The sequence below is a fragment of the Muscardinus avellanarius genome (genome assembly GCF_963383645.1).
Source record: "Muscardinus avellanarius genome assembly, chromosome: 2".
Classification (NCBI taxonomy): Eukaryota; Metazoa; Chordata; class Mammalia; order Rodentia; family Gliridae; genus Muscardinus; species Muscardinus avellanarius.
This window is the reverse complement of record NC_137787.1, coordinates 83638067-83661383: the sequence shown is the minus strand read 5'-3', so window position 1 is coordinate 83661383 and position 23317 is coordinate 83638067. Positions and strand designations below refer to the sequence as shown.

Genomic DNA, 23317 nt, shown 5'->3' with positions numbered 1-23317 from the left:
GGGTTCAATCCCCAACACCATAAGAAAGGAAAATCTTAGTTTAGGAATGTAGTTCTGTGATAGAGCGCTTGCCCAGCATTCAGAAGGACCTTGTTTTAATACCCAAAGAAAATATCCATGCAATTAATATAATTTTGTTAATATCACCAGTGCCTACTAGTATGTTTGACTCAATGTATATATATTTATGTACATTTTTTAAAGACCAATACTAAGAGAAGCCAAGCAAAAATTTTTACTTCTGTTGCCTGGTTTGGAAAGTGTCGGAATGATGGAGGAATCCAGTGGACCATATTCAGATGTTGTAAGTTGATTTTTAACTCTTGAGTGATGTTTGACTTGTTTACTGTAGGTGATAATCAGAACTTGAACAAAGAATTCTGTAACATGGTTTTTTCCATATATAGGTGTGCATAGATATACAGGCCTAGTATGAATTAAGAGCTGAAACTTTAGAGATTTGGCTAAAAATTTCCAGCTCAGGCATTTATATATACTGTATTATAACAACTGTTATTGTTAAGATACATGGAAAATATTATTTTGGAAAAAACAAGTAAGTTACTAGTTAACACTTAAGCAAATGCTACCTCTTATTTTCTCGTTTCTTTGTATCAAATTCTCATTCCTTATGCTAGAAGAAAACCTACCTTAGCAGGATGGCATTGATACATGCTTGTAATTCCTTTAGTTTCACTCTTGTGGGCTAGAAGAGTCAGAAGAAAGTTGAGGTTATCTGAAATGAGTAGTATTCATTAGAGTGAAATTTCTAAATTTTTGTAAAGAAGTACAATAGAGTTGTGCTAATTGAAACCTTTTTTTTTTTTAAATAAAACAGACAGAAAATTCACAATTAAATTTGAAGATAAGTGGCATGGAAAGAAAATCAAGTGGAAAAAGAGATTCCTTTTTGGCACAAACGAAGGATAAAAAAGAAAACGATAGACCAAGCAAAGTATGTTTTCAAAAGTATATTTAAAAGAATTTTTTAAAATAGATTGTTAGGCAACTTTTAGTCAGAAAAAAGCTGAAAAAGACTTATTACTAAGATGGGATTATGAGAGATTGCATTCTGGAAGGACTGCTAAGTATAGCTTTAGATGGTAGTTCCTCTCTGCTCTCTGTAATAGTTTACTTCATGCTAATACTTGATGTTACATGTAATTATTCCAGGCAGTAGCCTAATTGAGATTGACATATTTAGGTTAAGAGAATATTTTAAAAATACTGTTTAACTTGTTAATGTAGAACTTAAAAGTTTGAGTTGAAAGATAATTCTTTGGTAAGAAATCTACTTTAACTTGAAATCTCTTAAATTACCTGTTACTAACTAAAGGACAATAGGAGTTCTCTCATGACCTTCAAACAAGTATGAGTTTTTAAGAATATTGTAAAGTTGGCCCTGGCAAAATGAGAGAAACATGTTATATTTAAGGAGTGATGTGTTCTTGTAGGTTAATAAAAACAGAATGAAGACAAGGATTGCAATGAAAATTTAGAGGCAATATTTTGGTGTCAGAAGTTTTGATATATAGAACACATATATTGGCAGCCTTATTAAACTAGTTCATTGTTTTTTCTTTTGCAGTACTGGGGGTGGAACCCAGGGGCTTTCTGCCTCTGGGTTACACCCCTAGCCCTATTTTTATAATTTATTTGAAAACAGTGTTTCACTAAGTTGCTGAGAGCCTTACTAAGTAGCTGAGGCTGGCTTTGAACCTGTGCTATCCTCCTGTCTCAGCCTCTCCAGCGCTTGGGATTACAAGTGTGCACCACTACGCCTGGCTCTAGTTCATTGTTATAACTGAGCATGACAGATACACTTCTTGTAGGCCAGTTGATTCCTGTGTTGGTCCGAAAAGCCTGTTTGCCCATGCTTTGTAGTTAAGCATTACTTAATGGTATTTTGTTGTTGTTGTTGTTCAGGAATTGAACCCAGGGATACTATACCACTGAGCTATATCCTCAGCCTTTTTTGTTAACTTTGAGACAGGGTCTCTGGCATCAAACCTATTGTCCTCCTTTCTCAGCCTCCCAAATATTGGGGAGGTTTGATATTTGCTGGCTTAGACTTCTTTTTAAAATTAGCCTAATAGTATTTCTTTTTTAAAAAAATATTTATTAGAGGTAGAAAAAAGTGAAGAACATTATAGTAATTTGTTGTTGTGAATATTATATGGGCTTGAAATTCAATCTTCTTAATAAAAAGTACTTGGGGGGTGTGGGTCAGAGTTAGAATGCCCCTGGGTTCAATTCCTGTTAACAGAAATAAAAATTGATAGATCATTTGAAACCTCAAAACATACATTTATCCTTTTTTAAATCCACAGCTAAAATTAGAATCTTCATCTCCCAAAGTAAAGAATGAAATGTTTTTGGAAGAAGAAAAGTCTACTGACTTTGTATTTATACCTCCCGAAGGAAAAGAAGCAAAGGAAAGAGTACTGACTGAACATCAAAAAGAAGTATTCAAAACAAAACGGTTTGTAGGCTTTTTTGAACTGGGTATTCTATATTTATACTTATATTCATGCAGCAAATTACAATTTTGATTTGAAACTAAGATGCCATCTATTTTAAATTTTGAATTTGGTTGTATGTGGTACTGAGGATTAAATCTAGGGCTTTTCACAAGCTAGGCCAGCACTATGCCACTGAGTTTACATTTCTAGGTGCCCTATATGGCTATAAGTTATATTTCATAATATATGAAGCTTCCTGCTGACATGCAAAAAAAAATTTTTTTTTTTTTTTTTTTTTTGTGGTGGTACTGGGAAGTCAGTCCAGGGGCATTCTACCCCTGAGCTACACCCTCAGTCCTATTTTTTATTCTTTATTTTGAAATAGAATCTCCCTAAGTTGCTGAGTGCCTTACTAAGTTGCTAAGGCTGGCTATGAACCTGAGATCCTCCTAAATACTGGGATTACATGCTTGTGCCACCATGCTCTGCTAACATGCAGATGTTTATAAACTGAATTCCCTACTGAGGTAGGTTGGAGGAGAAGATAATTTCATGGGAAATCTAGAATATAGCCATCTGAATCCTGATTTTTATATTCTTTGTAAAAGAGTTTGGTAGAGTTGTAAATATAATTTCTTTTTCTTTTTTTTTTGGTGCTGGGGATTGAACCCAGGAGCATTCTACCTCCAAGCTATACCTCCAGCCTGATTTTTTTATTCTTTATTTGGAAACAGGGTATCACTGAGTTGCGGGCCTCATTAAGTAGCTGAGGCTGTCTATGAACCCAGATCCTCCTCTTTCAGCCTCCTAAATGTTGGAATTACAAGCATGCACTACCACCTCTGGTTTGTAAATCTAATTTCTAATTGTAGGAATCTCATCATATTTTTAAAGTTATACAAAATCTTTTTCAGGTGTGATATTCCTGTCATGTATAATAATCTGGATGTTTCACAAGATACCTTATTTTCAAATCAATATAGTCAAGAAGAGTCTATGTAAGTCTGGAAGTTATCAGACTTTTATAACTAATTTTCCCCTAATTATAATGTAACTAAGAATAATCTAATGTATATAATTATTTATCTTAGGGAAATGTCTACTCTAAGTGAAAGAACAAAGGAAGATTCCACGGTGATACATAAGGTATATTTAGTATTTCATATTTCAGGATTTTTAGAATCACCCTGGGGATTGAACCCAGGGGCATTCTACCTCCAAGCTATACCTCTAGCCCTATTTTTTTTTTAATTTATCTGGAAACTGGCTCTCACTGAGTTGCAAAGGGCCTCACTAAGTAGCTGAGGCTGTCTGAAAACCTCAAAACAGTATATCACCAAGTTGCAGGCAGTCTTACAAAGTAGCTGAGGCTGGCCAAGAACCTGCTATCCTCCTGTCTCAGCCTCCCAGATACTGAGATTACAAGCTTGTACCACTATGCCTGGCTAGATCCTCTTTTTTGTTTGTTTGTTTGTTTTGTTTTTATTTTTAAAATGTAGAGTCTCTCTTTTTTTTTGGTCGTACTGGGGTTCCTGGAAACCCTTCTACTTCCAGGCTACACTCCCAGACATGTTTTATATTTTTTATTTGGAAACAGGGTCTCTTAAGCCAGCAAGGTTGGTTTCGAACCAAATGTGATCCTCCTGTCTCCTCCTCCCAAGCACCGAGGTTACAACCGTGCACCACCATGCCCGGCCTAGAATCTCCTGTTAATTCCCAGTTGTATGCCAGTAGAATTTTAGTTTTGTTTGTATATTTGAAATGTGTATGGCTTTTATAGAATTTATGTAATTAAGATATGAATAGGCTTCTATTACTTTTTTTTTTTTTTTGGTGGTACTGGGGGTGGAAACCAGAGGCTTTCTACCTCTGGGCTATACTCCCAGACCTATTTTATACTTTTATTTGGAAACAGGGTCTCACTAAGTTGCTGAGAGACTTACTAAGTAGCTGAGGCTGGCTTCGAATCTGTGCGATCCTCCTGTCTCAGCCTCCCAAGCGCAGGGATTACAAGCGTGCGCCACCACACCCGGCAGGCTTCTATTACTTTTGGGGTCCTTAAATGCCTTATGTTAAAAGTTGGTGATTATCTTTTGAATTACCAAAATTTTGTACTAAATTTTCCTAGAATGTCAAGCTTGTTTGCTGGTTAATCTCTATGTATTTATTTCTGTCCAGGAGGAACATATGGATACTGACAGTGCTATTCCTCAAGATGTCGTGGAGAACTGTGGTATGGATGAACGTCTTGAAAACACTTCTTTTTCAAATGAGTGTGGTTCTGTTGACAAACCCAAGCCAGAAATAATGAGCAATAATAATAATGCCAGAAAAAACACTTTAATTCCATCAAAGAAAACTCCAACTGAATATACATCTAATGCAGAAAAGTCATTTGTTGTCAGCAGTAACTCAGTTTCAAATGCCACTATTTCTGGAACTCCACCACAGCCTACAAGTCGGAGGCAAACCTTTATTACCTTGGAGAAGTTTGATGGTTCAGAAAATAGACCTTTCAGCCCATCCCCCTTGAATAATATGTCATCAGCTATTACAGTAAGAAATAATCAGGAGAACATGACTAAAACAGATACTCCACAAAACACAAAGACAAGAGAAGTGACTCTGGCAAAATCTGATTCAGAAAAAATAATGAACGGAATTAAGAAATCAGGCCGGAGATCAAATAAAACTGAACAGTCAGGGAATAAAAGATCTAAGCCCTTAGGGAATTCTGAGCAAGAAAAAAGTACTCGGGAACCTACTGAAGACATCTTAGCATTAGAAAATAACACACATGGTTTGTATAATCAAACAGAATGTGCGATAGAAAATCGGGTTTTTTCTGTAGTGGAGCATGAAGACACAAAGCCTAAACCAACTATTGAAAATGCTATTTTCTTAGAAAACAAAGTAGAAGAGGAAAATGTAGGGATTAATTTAGACTCCAAAGAAAATACACCCCCTGCCATAATACCAGCAGACCAAATAGTAAATGAAGAAAGTCAGGCTCAAATAACTCCAAATCAAAAAACCCTTAGACGGTCTTTACGGCGACGTTCAGAAGTAGCAGACTCTCCCATTGATAGCCAAGATAAAGAAAATAATAATCAAAAAAAACAAAGACCTAAAGAAGAAGAAAAACCTTTTGAGAAGAGTCTGTTGCATGTAAAAGATACGTTACATAAGCAGAAACTTAGTTCTGAACATACTACACAGGAAAGTGTAGTTGAGAAGGAAAATAAGTTACATGAGAATACTTCTGGGGAAACGAGTGTTAATGGTGAAATTGACCAAAATAAGAGAAACCCAGATCTTGAGAATATTAATTCTGAAGGTGATAGTAGTGCTCAGAACATTGCAGATACGTCCTCTGAAAAACCTTTAAGAGGAAGAACACGTTATCAAACAAGAAGAGCATCTCAGGGGTTTCTTTCCAGTATTGAAAATTCAGAATCCGATAGTTCTGAGGCAAAGGAGGAAGGTTCTAAAAAGAAGAGATCTGGGAAATGGAAAAATAAAAGCAACGACAATGTTGACATTGAGGAACAAGAAGAAAAAGTGGTACAACAAAAATGTATAAAAGTGGAAAATGAGATGCATGATTATAATACAATTTCTGAAGTAGATGTGGACATAAAATCTCAGATTTGTGAGATAGGTGAAAGTAATACTGTAAGCCTTGAGGACTCTGCAACATCTTCAGGTTCATTGCAAGATTCTGATGATGTGCCAAATACATATGAGAGGAAAAGCAGGACTAGCAAATGTTCACAAAATTCATTTGTAAGTCCGTCTGTGCCAGAGTCAAATCTAAGGACTAGAAATGCCAATAAGAGACTAAATAAGGGAGATTCTGATAATAGAGTGGGAGGATGCGCAAAAATAGGGACATCAGACATTTCTACGCTTTCTGAAAAATGTGTCCAAATACTTGGATGCCAACACAAGAGAAGCCGGAGGGTGAGGAGGTCTAAAGGTTGCGACTGCTGTGGGGAAAAATCACAGCCTCAGGAAAAGTTAGTCATTGGGTTAAAGAATACAGAAAATTGTGATGTAACAAGTAATGAAACAAAAACAGATATGCAAATACCGGAAACCAAATCAGAAGTTTATAAAGTTAATCAGTATTCTGAAGTAAAAATTTTAGATGAACATCCCAGTGTGAATTTTGATTTGGGTCTCAAGGAGGAAAATGATACTAGTAATTTATTAGTTGTATCCAAAACTGAGTTGAAAGAAAATACTATTAAATCTGTTGCTTTTGAAATAGAAGATGTTAAAGAGGGAACTTACACGGATTCTAGTGAAGCAGTGTCTCTTGAAAGCCAAGAGCTGTCTAATAAACTTAAAACTGTGGACTCATGTTTAGACAACTCCATGGACATTTCACATAGCTGTTCTTTGGACACCAAAGAAGGAAAACCAGAAGCTACTGATGACAGAGATCTGAACATCATTAACGTTGAAGAAAATGCATATAAAGCAATAGTTGAATCTAATGCAGAAGTAGAAGCTATGGATGTGGATGTAGAAAATGTTAAATCTGAAGTTAACTTCTCTGAAAAAGAGACCACCAAAACTGATATTTATAAAGTGGCAGAGGAGGATAATAATAAAAGAAATGATGAACCTGAAGCAGACACAGCTGAAGAGCCAAACACTGAAGAAGAAGCTGAGGAACTTAATTCAGCCATTGGTCTTTCTGATAACATGACACCTATAAACGTGAGTGCAGAGACTATTTCTGAGCAAATAAGTGAGGCTCTACATCAAGAAAGTAATGAATCTGATCTAGGCTCATCCAAAGAAATCAATACTGAAATGGAAAATTATGAAAAAGCAGTGTTTGGTAGGGTGAATATTGAAACAGACAGTGTTAAAGAAACGGAAGACAGGGGTATGACTGCAGAAACAACCAACCCAGAAGAAGCTAAAACAGAAATACTGAATGTAGAAACTGACATTCCTGACGAACTTGAAATGAGCACTGAAGAAAGAAAGGTGGACTCCATTAAAACTGAAACAAATACTGAACTTAATATATCTGAAGTAAAATTAAGTGACAATCAAACAGTAGTGGAAAGTGAGATTTTACAGGAAGCTGACCATACTTCAGAGGCAGTAGAGGAACCGTTACAGTCTTTGATACCTGAAACAGCTACCTCTGATCTGGTAGCTGAAGATAATAATGCATCTCCTCAAAAATTAAGGGAACTTGATCCTTTACTTGTGTCAGCAAATGAGAGTCCTAGTGGCATGCAGACACGCTGTGTGTGGTCACCTTTGGCTTCTCCATCCACCAGTATTTTAAAGAGAGGACTAAAAAGACCCCAAGAAGATGAGATTTCATCACCTGTCAACAAGGTAGGAGGAATGAGATTGAGTATTAAATGAGTCTAATACTTGGTTGAAATATTTGGCAATACTGTATAGGGTGGATAACAATTATATTTTCACTTGCATTAATTATTAAGCATGATTACTAGAGAAAAGGGCCAGTAGAATTATAGATGTTAAAAAAAAGGAGACTAAAATCTTATAGCTATTCCTTCATTTCATAATATTAAAGATCATACCCTAAAACTTTGTGTGTTATTCTCCTTAGGAAAAAGTGGTGAGACTTCCTCTGAGGATTTTCTACTTCGCATAGTATAATATGAGGAAACAGACTGGAATTCCAGGAAGACTTAGATTTTGTCTTCATGAATTTCATGCGTGTTTTTTTTTTTTTTTCCTTTTTATATTTCGTAGTGCCAGGGATTGGACCCAAGACCTCACTACACCCATAGACCCTCATTTTTAATTTTATTTTATTCATCGTGGGGTGGGGGGGTGTGAAGGGGGTGTACTAATGCTCTCCCCCCCCCTTTTTTTTTGAAACAGTTTCATTAAGTTGTTGAGGGTCTCGATAAATTGCTGAGGCTGGCCCCAAACCTGCAATTTTCCTGTCTCACCTTTCCAAGTACTGGAATCAGAGGTGTACACCACTGTGCCCAGCTATAGTCCCTTGTCTGACTATCTTTTGGTGTAGGAAAAATGGAAAATACGGAGTGTATATTAGCTCCTGGCCCTTTACTTCTCAGTTTATGAAAAGGAGGGAGGGAAGCAACATGTGCTGGCATAGATCAATTTATCCTCTAGCAAAGTAGGTTTTCTTTGCTAGTTATATTGACAATTCAGCACCTTAAATTTTGAAATTGAGGCTGCTATTCTCAAATGTGTATTTTAAATATGTGAGTGTATAAGCATGATACTTGATTTTTGCCTTCAGCAAGTAGTGTGTTTTGTTTTGTGGCATTGAGAATTGACCCAGGGACATTCTACCTCTGAGCTACACCCCAACTCTATTTTATTTTTATTTTGAAACAGTGCCTCAGTAAGTTGCAGAAGACCTTACCAAGTTTCTGGCTATCTTTAAACCAGTGATTCTAATGTCTCAGCCTCCCATGTACTGGGATAATAGGTGTGCATAACTGTACCAGGCTTACATTTTGTTTTAACTTCTTAATTTCTACTCCTCGTGCTCTTAAGACTTTTGTTCTTTAAGAATTTAGAGATCGCTCCATTTAGGTAGATTTTTGTTTGTTTGTTTGTTTGTTTACTTATTTATGACACAGAGAATTGAGCCCGTGTGTTCTCTGCCATTGAGGTACTTTCCAGCCATGTTTATTTGAGACAGTGTCTCACTGAGTTGTCCAGTCTCTCCTCAAACCTACAATCCTCCTACCTTAGCCTCCCAAGTAGCTGGGATTATAGGCATGTTCCACCATGCCCCACTGTTTAGGGAGGTTTAACAGCTTGAGTCTTTTGTTTTTTGAAACAATTATTTCAGTTTTAATATTTTATTTACTTATTTATTTATTGTGGTACTGTTTTCTACCTCTGGGCTATTCTCCCTGACCTCTTGTCTTACTTGGAAACAGAGTATCACTAAGTTGCTGATAGCCTCACTAAGTAACTGAGGCTGGTTTCAAACCTGTGCCGTCCTCCTGTCTCAGCCTCCCAAACTGGGATTATAAATGTGAGCCACCATTTCCGGCCATTTTAATATTTTAAAATTAACTGGCATAGAAGTTTTCAAACTTTATGAAGATGGGATACACTGGAGTTGATTTCATCAATATTATTTAGATTGTTTATATAAGTCTTAATTTTCTTTTTGTGGTATTGGGGAACTGAATAGGGCCACTGTACCACTGAGCTACATCCCTGGCCCCTTTATGTTTTATTTTTTATTTTTTTCCTTGAAACGGTCTCACTAAGTTAACAAAGCTGGCTTTTTATTTTTTATGTGTGTGTTTATGTGGTACTGGGTAACCTCATAATGAGATTTATGGTGTTTTAAAACTTTTAATTTTGTTAAATAAATCCTCGTGTATGTTTTTAGGTTCGCCGTGTGTCCTTTGCAGATCCAATATACCAAGCAGGGTTGGCAGATGACATTGATAGGCGATGTTCTGTTGTTAGGTCTCACTCTTCAAGTAGTTCTCCCATAATAAAAACTGTTAAAAGTTCACCTGTGCAGTCTAAGGTAAGCCATAGACATTTGTTTTCACATATAATTAATTGTACATAAATTGTCTTTTTAAATTAAGAAACCAAACTTCATTGTTCTGGTTTTTCTCCTGCTTCATGGTAAGGAGACATGAAACATGGTAAGAAGCAATGTTGATCTAGCAAGTAATTGATTAAGTAGTTTATTTTCCTTTTATGTTTTCTGGAATTTTAAAACAAGTTTTTAAAATAATTTCAGTGTAAATTATAAAAATTAGATTATAAATTATAGTTATTTAGGGTCTGAGTTTCTTTTTTCTCTCCTCCTGTCTAGCATAGTACCACTTCAATCAAAGGATTTCTGTCCCCAGGATCACGTAGCTCTAAATTTAAGAGCTCAAAGAAGTGTTTAGTAAGAAGTGCTTTAGTTTTCATGTAACTTTATATTTTCATGTTTAGGCAGGTGACTTCTATTTAACTCCTTTTAAAATGTATTCTAAGATTACAGAAATGGCCAAAGAATCCATGCCATGCCCAACAGAAAGTGTTTACCCAGCTTTAGTGAACTGTGCAGCACCAGTTGACATCATTTTACCTCAGATAACGTCAAACATGTGGTAAGTGATTAGTTAGGTTTCTGGTTATATGCCAAGTTGCCCATTATTTAAGAGGAATGTTTGAATGGGGAGTGTTGTCATGTTTAGGATTGTCATGTATTCTTCCTGCACATATTTTATTTCAGAAATAAATAAAAATGCAGCTTAAATGGTAGGCCACAGGGCAATATTCGAGGCATTTATCATAATATTTGTTTAATATTTGTCAGGTACTATGGTGAAGCCATTTTATGTATATTGTTTAAATACAGTGGATATGAGTGTTGTGTGTGTGTGTATCTACTATGTATTGAATCTAGGGGTAATGTACCACTAAGGTTTATCTTCGGTCCTTTTAATTTTTGTTTTGAGACAGAATCTTGCTGAATTGCCATAGCTGGCCTCAAATTTGCTATTCTCCTGCCTTAGGCCTCCTGAGTAGCTAAGATTACAGATGTGTACCATGGGTTCCAACCTGTGGGTGTCATTTCTACCTTGTGAAATGAAACTTAAAAAGTTTAATCCAAGATTGCACTGCTAAAACTAAAAGTTTGTTTCCTTTAAGTTGTATATCTTGGAAATTTAAATGCTTTTGGTAGACAGTTCTGGATACCATATCTTGATTTAAGAGAATTGTTTTGGTAGTTTATGAGATCTTAATATAATTTTCCTTTAAATTTTTAGACTGCCTTTTATAGCATATTTCTCTCCTGGACATGAAGTGTTCTTAAACTCCTCCAGGAAATAGTATGTGTCAGACATATACCAAGTCCACTTCTGAGTTTAAAAGAGGGTACTTTAAAACTAGTCTAGATTAGGAAAGGTTAAAAACAGTGAGTATTAAGCTAGGCATGGGGGGGCACCCAGTACTTGGAGGTTTGCAGCCAGCCTCAGCTACTTAATGAGACTCTTTGAAACTTAGTGAGACCCTGTTTCAGAATAACAAAAAAATAGAGCTGGGGGTGTAGCTCAGAGGTAGAATGCCCCTGGGTTCAATCCCTAGTACTGTAAAAGGAGGTTAGGGGAGTGATAGGCCTAAACTATAGATAAAGCTGGGCATGTTAGCTTATTTTTTGTCTTCCTGTTCTACCCATCTTTATCTATCTGTGTGTGTATAAGAAGGTATATATATGAGTACAGTCATATGCTCAAGGAAATCTAATGTAATATAATCTAACAAAGATGATTACATCTTTACTATATAGAGAGTAGTAAATGCGGCATACATACGATTTTGTTTCCTGTATACTATTTTTTAAGCCGTGCATACATATTAGTTTAAACTCCTATTTTGAATTAAACATATAGCCAGGCGTGGTGGTGATTACTTGTAATCCCCACGCTTGGGAGGCGGAAACAGGAGGATTGCGCTGGTTTAAGAGACCCTGTTTCCAAAAAAAAATGTGTGTGTGTGTGTGTGTGTGTGTGTGTGTGTGTGTGTGTGTGTGTGTGTGTATGTATGTATATATATATATATATTAGACACGCGTATATATGTATGTATACATAATAGGTCTGGGAGTGTAGCCCGGAGGTAGAAGGGTTTCCAGGAACCCCAGTACCACAAAAAAGAAATTAATTAATTAATTAATTAAACATATATATATGCCACCCTTAATGTGGGTTTAGGTTGGCTATATAAAGTTAGTTATGATTGAGTTTAAATGGAGAAGTTAAATTGGATATGCCTTCACAATTAAAAACATGTTCTTTTTCTCTCATTTTCTTTTCAGGGCAAGAGGCCTAGGACAGCTTATCAGAGCCAAGAATATAAAAACGATTGGTGATTTGAGTACCCTTACAGCTTCTGAAATAAAAAGTCTTCCAATTCGTTCTCCAAAAGTTTTTAATGTAAAAAAGGCCCTCAGAGTGTATCATGAACAGCAGGTAAAACCTTCAGGTGTTGCTTATGAATTATGTAATAATGTGACATGTAACAACATAGAAAAATTCGTATTTAAACTATTTTTGCTTAAAATTCCATTTTATGGTACCTACACCCCACCACCTTCAAGAGGTAAGTTAAGAGGAGAGCACTTTGTAATCCCACAGAGAAGTTTGTTCCTTTTTTTGTAATGTACCTCAGATTTCTGTTAGAATTCTTTTTGTTTTATTTTTGATGCTGGTGGTTGAATCCAAGGGCATCCTATCTCCAAGCTATACCCCCCCCCCTTTATTTTGTATTTTGAAATCGGATTTTTTTTTTTTTGCCAGGCATGGTGGCACACGCTTGTAATCCCAGCTCTTGGGAGGCTAAGGTAAAATGGGTCTGAGAGTATAGCCTGGAGGCAGAAAAGCCCCTGGGTTCTACCCCCAGTACCACAAAGAAAAGAAAAGAAAAAGGATTTTTTTTAAGTTGCTGAGGCTGGCCTTGTACCTGCAGTCCTCTTTCTCAGCCTCCCAAGTACTGAGATTACAGGTGTCCCCCATGGCCTTCAGCTTTCTTTTATTCTTTGAATTATTTTATCCGTTTCTCCTTTTCACTTCCACCACCAACTGGTGGTTGATTCCCTGGCTGCTTTCCAAAAACATAGGTGCTCAAATTCAAATATTTATAAAGTCTTTACAGTCTTGTAGGTCACAGTATTTTTTTATTTTGATGTCTAGTATTTTTTTATTTTGATTTTTTTTATTTTGATGTCTAGTCACGTTTGTGACTCATTTTTAAATATTTTGGCTTTGGACAATTTTCAAGATTCTGATGAAACCTTAGATTCTTCCTCCTTATAAAAATGTGTACAGAAAATTTTATATGCAACTCCAGAATTCATAGACTTAGCTGAAACACATCCACTCAATAGTGATTTTTTTAGCAAGTTCAGTTTTTGTTTTCTCTATCTGCCTATTACCCCCCCCCCATACCCCCTTGCCCTTTTCATTTTTTTAATTTTTGAAGTAGAGTCTCACTATTTGGCTCAACACTGGTCTTGAACCTGCAATACTTCTGTTTCAGTCTCCCTAGTGTTCCCCATGCCCAGTATATGTTCGTGATTTTTTTTTTTTTTTTGGCGGTACTGGGAATGCAACCCAGGGGCATTCTGTCTTCGAACTACACACCTAGCCCTATTTTTATTCTTTTTATTTTTAAACAGGGTCTCACTGAGTTGCTGAGAGCCTCACTAAGTAGCTGAGGCTGGCTTCAAACCTGTGCAATCCTCCTGTCTCAGCCTCCCAAACTCTGGGATTACAAGCTTGCGCCACCATGCCCAGCCCTGAAGTCATATTCTATCACTACTTACTTCCATTCCTATGTTCAAAGCCAGCCTCAGCTACTTGGTGAAACCCTGTTTCAAAATAAAGAATAAAGCTGGGTGTGGTGGCGCATGCACAAGAGGATTGCACAGTTCGAAGCCAGCCACGCTGGCTTAAGAGACCCTGTTTCCAAATTTTAAAAAAGTATAAAATAGGTCTGGGAGTGTAGCCTGGAGGTAGAAGGGTTTCCAGGAACCCCAGTACTACCAAAAATAAAAAAAAGAATTTTTTAAAAATAGGGCAGGGGTTGTAGCTTGGAGGTCTAATGCTCCTGGGTTTCATCCCCAGACCTGCAAAAAAGTAAATGAATAAAAGAAGTTTGTGTATTATTTAACCCTGACAATCTCTGCTGAGATTTTTTCCCCCACATTTCTAATTTTTGTTTTGTTTTTATGGTACTGAGGATGGAACTCAGGGACATTCTACCTCTGAGCTACACCCCCAGCCCTATTTTTCATTCTTTTTTTGAAACAGACTCTGAGTTGCAAAGGGCCTAAGTAGCTCAGACTGTCTGCAAACCACAATTCTCCTGTCTCAGCCTCCCAAATGTTTGAATTATAAGTGTGCGCCACTATGCCTGGGTAAGGAAATACCTTTTTTTTTTTTTTTTTTTTTTTGGTGATGGTACTGGGGATGGAACCCTTCTACTTCCGAGCTACACTTCCAGACCTATTTTTATATTTGGAAACAGGGTCTCTTAAGCCAGTATGGCTGGCTTTGAACCTGCGTGATCCTCCTGTCTCTGCTTCCCAAGCACAAGGATTACAAGGTGCGCCACCACGCCCAGCAAAATACTTCTTAATGATATTTTTTGTGTGGCTAAGTAGAACCTAGTTTTTTAGTTCTTAGCAATGTTAGTTATTGTGAGCTGTGGTATTGCTGATATGTTTTTTCAATGCTTAACACTATTACTACTACTGAATGTAACTTGCTTTTCTGTTTACTTTTTATTGTCAATGTGTATAATGAAGGTAAAGTCTCGTGGACTGGAAGAGATTCCTGTTTTTGATATTTCTGAAAAAACTGTAAATGGAATAGAAAATAAATCTCTTGTAACTGATGAAGACAGACTTGCCTCAGGTATATTTTTAGCAAAATCAGATAATGTTATTTATTTAGAAGATCTATTATTTTCTTCTTCCTCTTCCTCTTCTCTTCCTCCTCCTCCTTCTCATTCTTGTTCTTGTTTCATCTTGTTCTTCATTGCTGGGAATGGAACCCAGGGACTTTCTACCTCTGGGGTACACTCTCAGACCTATTCATTATTTTTTATTTGGAAACAGGGTCTTACTATGTTGCTGAGAGCCTCACTAAGTAGCTGATGGTTTTAGCCTCCTGAATGCTGGGATTATAAGCGTGCACCACCACGTCCGGCTAAGTTTTCTCTTTTTGTCAACTTTTAGGCCATCAAGGTCTTCAATAAGGATATAGACTATACATTCTATAGCAGTTATGTTAATAAAAATAAAATGGTTGTTTCCTTATTCTACAGAACAATATATGATAGACTTTTCTGTGAACATTATTCCCTTGAGTAGCAAGGACACCTCATTGCTTTCTCAATTGCAATCCTACGCATTGTTCTTTTTCTTGATTTGATAGGAGATACATATAATTTCATTGTTAACTGTTACAGGTTTAATATGCTTATTTTTTTTTTTATTTATTTTTTTTTTTTAGATTTGATTGATCCTGTTCCTTTAGAAACTCCATTATCTAAAAATCTTGTGGCACAGATAAGTGCTCTTGCTCTTCAACTGGATTCAGAAGATCTCTGTAATTATTCAGGAAGCCAGCTATTTGAGATGCATGAGAAACTTGGTACTATGGCAAACTCTATAATAAAAAATCTACAGTCACGTTGGAGATCACCAGACCATGAAAATTCTATTTAGTATTTTAAGAGAAAATCAAAGTTTTTAAAACATCACCATATTTCTTGATTGATAAACAAATCCTGAAATACTGCATGGTTTCAACAAGTAGACTGTTTGCAAAGTTGTTAGTATTTCAAACCATGAAGGCCAGTAACTTTTATGTAAGTTCAGTTTTATAAGTTCATTAGGTAAGCTCCTTTTCCTACCCCATATTTCCTTGGCTGCTACACATAGATTTTCAAGAAATTACTGAGATTTGAAAGCAAAGGTAGAAACATGCATACATTTTATTTTATACTTTTATAAACTCATGAATATTTTGGTGAAATATATAATGGAAAATAAGTAAAGTTGAAAATTTTTATTTGAATTTTGCTGAACTGATGAAGATGTTTATACTTTATTCATGTTTATTGTACCTGAGGTTTAGGAAATTTGTTGGTAAACACCTCAAACAAGATGCAGAAGAACTGGAACTTTCCCTTACAGATGTCACCTTTGGACAACTTTAAGAAAAATAACAAAAGTTCCAGTTTTTTGAGGTTAAAATATTAATGTAGAATTGAATAGGATTCCATTCATTTGTACTAGCAAATATTTGTGCAGCAGCATTTGCTTGTGGAATTTTACTCATAGTAGACATAGTATTCATTTTAAATGTATGATTGTACATTATGTATAGACGACATTGATTTTAATTTATAAATTTCAGTCTCCATTAGTTACGTGAATTTTTCTGCAGCTTGTGAATACTTTTGTTTAATGGAAGCATTTGTATATATTTAATACTGAAATATCAGTATGGACAGTAGAAGCAGTTTGTGGGCTTGCTGCAGATTTTGTAGGCTTATGTATTTACATATAAAACAACAAATAGTTTTGTACTTAGTTAATAGTTAAAACACTGAGTTTAGCTGGGCAGGGTGACACACGCCTGTAATCCTACTTGGGAAGGTGAAGTAGGAAGGTCATTAAGTTCAAGGCCAGCCTAGGCAACTTATCAAGACCCTGTCTCAAAATAGAAAAATAAAAAGACTGGGGATGTAGCTCAATTTTAGAGCATTTGCCTAGCATGCACAAGGCCCTGGGTTCAATTCCCAGCCCCCAGTACCACATAAAAAAGAAAAAAATGTTTATTTTCTAAAGTATCTGAAATGGGAAAATGTTATTGAGAAACTTTACTATTCATGCCTTCCCCCCCTCTTTTTTTTCTTTTTCTTTTGGTTTGGAAAAGGATACCAGCCACTAGAAAGTATGCCTCATTACATTTCTTCTTAATGGAGAGTTAGTCTGAATATTTTCATTGTAAGTTGGACTATAAGAAGTCTAGAGATTATCTGCTTTATTCACATGCACCGAAAAGTAAACTTGGAAAACATTTGAAACTGTCCTTTTTGTACATGTATGTTTTGCCTAGCTAAAAAAAGATATATAATTAAAACATTTGTAAATTTTTACCAACTAGTATTAGTGCCTGACTTCCTATATTTGTTTCTTCTTGCTAAGAATGTATCTCATTGGTTCTCTTGATAGGACTAGTGAGTGATCTTCTTAGTTTAACACTTACTCAGCACATAATCCCTCCTTGAAAAGACATGTTTCTATAGTAACTCAGAGATTATCCTTGTGTCCACTTTATTTAAGGTCTCCTTTATCCAGCAGAGATCTTTTTTCAGCTTCTATGAGAGTTGATATCTTTTTTCATAAGTATAAAGTATCATTACAAGTATTTTTGGAACTAAGTATGATAATATATGTATATTTATAATATGTATATGTGTGCATAATAAGTATAGTTTAACAACAGAATTATAGTTTGGGTTTTTGTTAATCCTATTTAACAGTAAAGGAGCACATAAGGTTTTAGTGAACAGCTATGAATAAGAATGGTGTGTGTGTGTGTATATGTTTGGGGGAAGGGTAACTACTTTAACACAGACACAGTTCAGAGTCAAAATTATCTCATTTCATGACTGCATGCCTTAATGTTTATATGACCTATAAACTTGCTGGTAGAGTAAAATTCTTTGAAAGCTGAACAGTACAGCAAAAGTGAGACCAAAGTAACTACTCTTTAGTTGCTGAATTTGATCCAAGCACAAGTATTAAAGTGTATTATGGTCAGTGATGCGTTTGAAAGTATTTTAGAGCAAAGGCAAAATCTTTATTGTTGATAAGGTTTTTAAGCATATATTTGAGTTACTTTACTTTGAGTATTCCCTCAACTTTCTACAAATTTACCCCTGAATGATTCCTGATAAAGCAAAAAGAGTGTTTCATGATCAGCTTCAATGTCTCCTTTCATTATTAAGATGTTTTTCCAGATCTTTTCTGATGGTTAATAAAACAAGTGGCAAATAATAGTACTCAAATGTGATTTTTAAATTATTTTATGCATTTTATAAGGATACTTGTGGCATTCCAGAGTATATTATTTATATATAAATATAATTAACAGCAGTTAGTTGTATCTATTGTTAAAGATGCTCTGCTGTTTCAATAAAACTTTAAAAGTGATAGTTAAGCTGAATGTGATGGCACACACTTGTAATCTCATTACTTGGCATGCCCAGACAGGAGGATCACAGATTCGCAGTCAGCCTCAGCTACTTAGTGAGGCCCTCTGCAGCTTACTGAGACCCTGTTTCTAAAAGAATTTAAAAAATAGGGCTGGAGGGTTAAGGGGATGTAGCTTGGAGGTAGCCCCTGGGTTTAATCCCTAATAGCACAAAAAAGAAAAAAAGTGCTAATTAACATTGTCCAAGGATTCTTTTTTCCTGTATAGTTTAAAGGTAGTTAGAAATTCTGCTGTATATTTAAGGACAATAAAGAATTGGTGCAGCTCAGTGGTAGGACCAGTGTTCAATTCCCAGTACCACACACACATACAAAAACTGGCTTAGACTAAAAAGTAGGGCTTAGATTAAAAATTGGTGTAGCTTGGAGGTAGAATGCCCCTAGGTTCCATCCCCAATACTGCCCCCCCAAAAGTAGCTTATTTAAAATTTAAGAGAAAGTATTAATTAATTTAACATTTTCCCTTAATACCATGCCTCCTGAATTTCACCTAATTTCAATAAGAAAGTCTAGTTTTCATCTCATTCTTCATAACTGATTTTCAGAGATAATTTGTTAGCTGGGCTAGGAGGTTATAAAACAGCAATTGCTGGCATTATTAGGCTAAGACTTGTGCTCATTGTGACAACCTATGTCAATTTTATCCTTAGGCTATCTGATGACTCTAAAACCCTTATAAACATTAGGTTAAAGTTTTGTATAAGTACCGCGCACTAACTGATTGCGCCACTGGAGCACTCTAGGTTGAAATTTTGAAACAAGTACTTCTCAAACTCTTGAGGAAAAGATGTGGATTCTGACACAGCAGTTCTGTGATGTGGCCTGCGAAACTGAGTCCAAGCTTATTTGGACTCCTAGGGGGTTCAAATAAGTGGTATTATTGCTGGACTGTAATTGTAGTAGATTGTCCCAAGAGGTTTCAGGCTGTTGAGTAGGTTTTGCTAAATCCAAGCAAATTTATGTCCTTAGTATTGTGACAAAAGAAAAAAGACATTCATAGCTTTTCAAGTTTAAGAATTGAGGTTGCAGCTGGGCATGGTGACACATGCCTATAATCCTGATACTTGGAGGCCAAGACAGGAGGATCAGTTATTTGGGCCCTTAGCACCTTAGCAAGACCCTGTTTCAAGGAGAAAAAATAAATAGGGGTAGAGGTGTAGATGGATGCATAAACCCTTGAAGTTTTCGGGCTAAACTTTTTTTTTTTAAGGGTAGAATTTCATATGTTTTTAAACTTGAAATAGAGATTATTTTTTGTTGTTGTTGTGATACAGGGGTATTCTACCTCCAAGCTACACTTCAGCCCTATTTTTATTATTATTATTATTTTTTTTTTTTTTGGGGGGTGGTACTGGGGTGGAACCCAGAGTCTTTCTACCTTCAGGCCATACTCCCAGACCTATTTTATATTTTATTTGGAAACAGGGTCTCACTAAGTTGCTGAGAGCCTCATTCAGTAGCTGAGGCTGGCTTCAAACCTGCGCAATCCTCGTCTCAGCCTCCCAAGTGCGGGGATTACGAGCGTGCGCCACCACGCCCGGCTCAGCCCTATTTTTATTTTGAAACAGGGTCTCACTAGGTTGTTGAGAGTTTCACTACTTGCTGAGGATGTCCTGGAATCTGTGATCCTTCTGTCTCAGCCTCCCAAGTACTGGAATTAAAAGCATGTGCCACCATGCCTGGTAGGTTATTCTTAATAGGCACACTTAAGAGTTAAAGATTTTGTGTTATAAAGAACCTTTTTTTTTTTTTCCCCCTTTGGGTCTAGGGATGGAACCCCGGGGCATTTGACCTCTGAGCTACAGCCCCTGCCCTACTTTTTATTTTGAAACAGGGTCTAACTTAAGAGGTCTCACTCCTGTCTCGGCCTCCCAATGCTGGGATTACAAGCATGCGCCACCACACCCGGCTTATAAAGAGCCTTAATACAGCAGATTAGACATGATATTTCTTGTCAGTTATGTTCTCAGTCTTACTGTTTATGACTGAGATTTTATTAATAAGACACACTACCCTTTCCCCCTAAGATTCATTTGGCCGGTAAGTTAGCAATGCCATAATGCAGTTTTATCTGAGGGACATGCCTTGTCTTTTGTGTGTGTGTGTGTGGGGGGGTACTGGGGTTCCTAGAAGCCCGTCTATCTCCGGGCTACACTCCCAGACCTATTTTATTTTTGGAAATGGTCTCTTAAGCCAGCACAGCTGGCTTCGAACCTGCGCGATCCTCCTGTCTGCCTCCCAACCGCGGGGATTACAAGCGTGCGCCACCACACCCGGCCCATGCCTTGTCATTTTACTGAGGACATCTGGTGACGTGATTTGCTGCTAAGTTACATGGTTGAAAATTCCTGTTTCATTGTAAAGTGAGTTCGAAAACTAGAGTTGAATAATTTCAAAAAGTCAGTTTTTTTCAGAATTCTGTTTAGAGATCAGATTTTTCTCACGAATTTAAATATCTTATTTAAGAGTTCACTCAGTCTTATAATTAGGTATTAACCATTTTTTCCTTTGTGTAGAAGCTTTGCCATCTCCAAATAAATATACGATGAGCTAAACTGTAAATACTCACTCCCCTGAAAAATCCTATTAAAATAAAAACTCCATTTACCTGACACTATAAACTTGAAGGCAATATTTTCAATTGCTGATGCCAAAAGGAAGAAAAGCCTATTTAATTTTTATATTCTTACTGAAGAGTGCCATCTTTGCTGATTTATAATTGTGGATAAAGTGGTTTTTCACATAGCAAGCACATATGCTGGTAAAAATTGATCCACTGGGGAGGTAATGAAGACAAAGGAAAAATACTGAGCTAAAATTTTAATCATAAAGTTATGTCAGTGTAGGAACAAGCAGTGCTATGTACTTTAAAAATATCTGGGAGCCAGTGGTCCCTGAGAGCTATTCTATACATAACACAGCAACATAATTTATGTTCATAAATAACCTGAGGGATTGTTTTTAAAATATATTAACTTATGGGCTGGGGATGTAACTCAGTGGTAGAGTGCTTGCTTACCATGCACAAGGCCCTGGGTTTGATCTCCAGCACCACCAGGAAAATAAGCAATACATGGACTTAGTATTCCTCCTCCAAGCAATAAATTAATTTCTAACAAAAGACATCTAAAGTTATTTTTATAGAATGAAAGTTTTCTGAAAGAAAATGGAATTAAGATCAGAATTAAGAAACCATAGGTTGGCAGTCTTAACTAATGTTTTTAGAGAAGGGATTGGCAAGCTGCAGCCTGACACCTGTTTTTTGAACAGCTCATGAGCTAAAACTGATTTTTACTTTTTGTGTGTGGTATTAGAAATTGATCTCAGGGATATTCTACCTCTGAGCTACATCACTAGCCCTATTTTTTAAGTTTTATCTTGAAATACAGGATCTTGCTAGGTTGAGGAGTCTCCCTACTTGCCGAGTGTCCCCAAACCTGTGATTTCTCTCAGCCTCCCAAGTGCTGGAATTGCAAGCATGTCCACCACGCCTGGCTGCATTTTTTAATTGGTTGGAAAAAGTCAAAAGAATATTTAGAGGCAAATGGAAATTAACGAAATTAGTTTCTGTGGCCAGAATAGTTTTATTGGAACACAGCCGTTGTGTTCCAGTACTGTCTTTGCCTTTGACAATGCAGAGCTGAGCACTCTCACTAGAGACCAGCCTACATCTAAAGTTTTCACTCTGGCCCTTTAAAGGCTTGCCAATCCCTGTCATGGAGGATAGATTGGTTATTTGTCTCACTGGTGGACTGGTATCTGGACTCACTGTTACCCTTGTTAGGTTTCATTTACAAAATGGATTTCCCCAGTTTCATTTATGGTTTTTACTACTAATGGAGTACCTTTATACTGAGATGGTACTGTTTATACTCCACACACACACACCTTAAACGTATAGTTATGTGTTTGCCGTACGTAACTTTAAGGGACTTTGGTCTGAAGGAAAAGCATCTAACACTAATATGTTACACCTGTGAAAGATTGTGAACCAGGAATTTGCTTTATGTGTTTGAGATCAGTGATTTCAGCCTTAACACTACCTCCTGTGGATAGCTCTAACAATGAGCTTAGAAAAAGACTGATAGGAGCCAAGCCCAGTCATTTATAAACCCGATAGTATTTTTGTCACCAACATTTGGTAGATGCTAAGAGAGCTTAGTTTTACATTGATAAAAAAACATTTTATATCATAGTCTTTCAAACAAGTATTTGTTAATTCTTTCATTACTTGCTCTAGCAGATGGTAAATAAGGGGCACCCAGTTTTATTATGTTATTTAATGCTTTATAAGATGTTTGCAGCAGGTAGACCTACACTTATAAAGTGAGTATTTGTATTTCTGGTTTACTATGACTGTATTGAGGGAGAATCTGTTTGATCCACAAAAACCTTCCATGAAAATCAGAATTGACTTATTGTGAGTTGAGTTGGAACTTTTTTTTTTTTAAGAAATGCACTTTTGCCTAAAATAAAACTATAAAAAATAAATTCTGATGCTTTCTTTTGCTTCTGTGTGTGTGTGTGTGTGTGTGTGTGTGTGTGTGTGTGTGTGTGTGAATGACATCTGAAATTGAGTTAAGACTAGCATGATAGGCCAATTTAAGTGAACATTGCATTCACTTCACAAACATGAACTATTTATATTCTTTTTGCTATTGGGGGTTGAACCCAGAGGCATTCTACTTCTGAGCTACAGCCTAATCCCAAATTTTATTTCTTATTGGGAAATGGTCTCACTGGGTTGCTGCAAACCTTGCTAAATAGCCGAGGCTGGTTTTGAAGCTGCAATCTTACTATCTCAGCATCCCAAGTACTAGGATTACAAGAGAGCAAAACCACGCCCAGCTCCCATTTATATTCTGCCCCACCCCCGGCCAGCACTGGGTATGAACCCAGAGACATTCTACCTCTGAGCTTCACCCCCAACCCTTTTTTTTTCTGTTGAAGTTGGCATAACGCCCAAGCAGCTGAGGCTGGCTGTGAACCTGCAATCCTGTCTCGGCCTCCCAAATACTGATATTACAAGTGTAGGCCACCATGCCTGACTTCATTC

At 36.5% G+C, this 23317-nt stretch overlaps 1 protein-coding gene across 1 annotated transcript in view; it reads left to right on the top strand.

The window, feature by feature from the left end:
• The window catches only part of RIF1 (replication timing regulatory factor 1), a gene marked incomplete at both ends in the record, with an annotated part of 76619 nt that extends 60917 nt beyond the window's left edge, over nucleotides 1–15702 (top strand). Inside the window, 12 exons of the mRNA XM_080689771.1 lie at nucleotides 205–304; nucleotides 839–955; nucleotides 2331–2482; nucleotides 3377–3460; nucleotides 3554–3608; nucleotides 4641–7829; nucleotides 9853–9996; nucleotides 10294–10371; nucleotides 10461–10576; nucleotides 12289–12442; nucleotides 14779–14887; nucleotides 15488–15702. Coding sequence (XP_080545897.1) covers nucleotides 205–304; nucleotides 839–955; nucleotides 2331–2482; nucleotides 3377–3460; nucleotides 3554–3608; nucleotides 4641–7829; nucleotides 9853–9996; nucleotides 10294–10371; nucleotides 10461–10576; nucleotides 12289–12442; nucleotides 14779–14887; nucleotides 15488–15702 — 4513 coding nt within the window. The remainder of the gene's footprint in view (nucleotides 1–204; nucleotides 305–838; nucleotides 956–2330; nucleotides 2483–3376; nucleotides 3461–3553; nucleotides 3609–4640; nucleotides 7830–9852; nucleotides 9997–10293; nucleotides 10372–10460; nucleotides 10577–12288; nucleotides 12443–14778; nucleotides 14888–15487) is intronic.
• Nucleotides 15703–23317: the final 7615 nt, after the last annotated feature.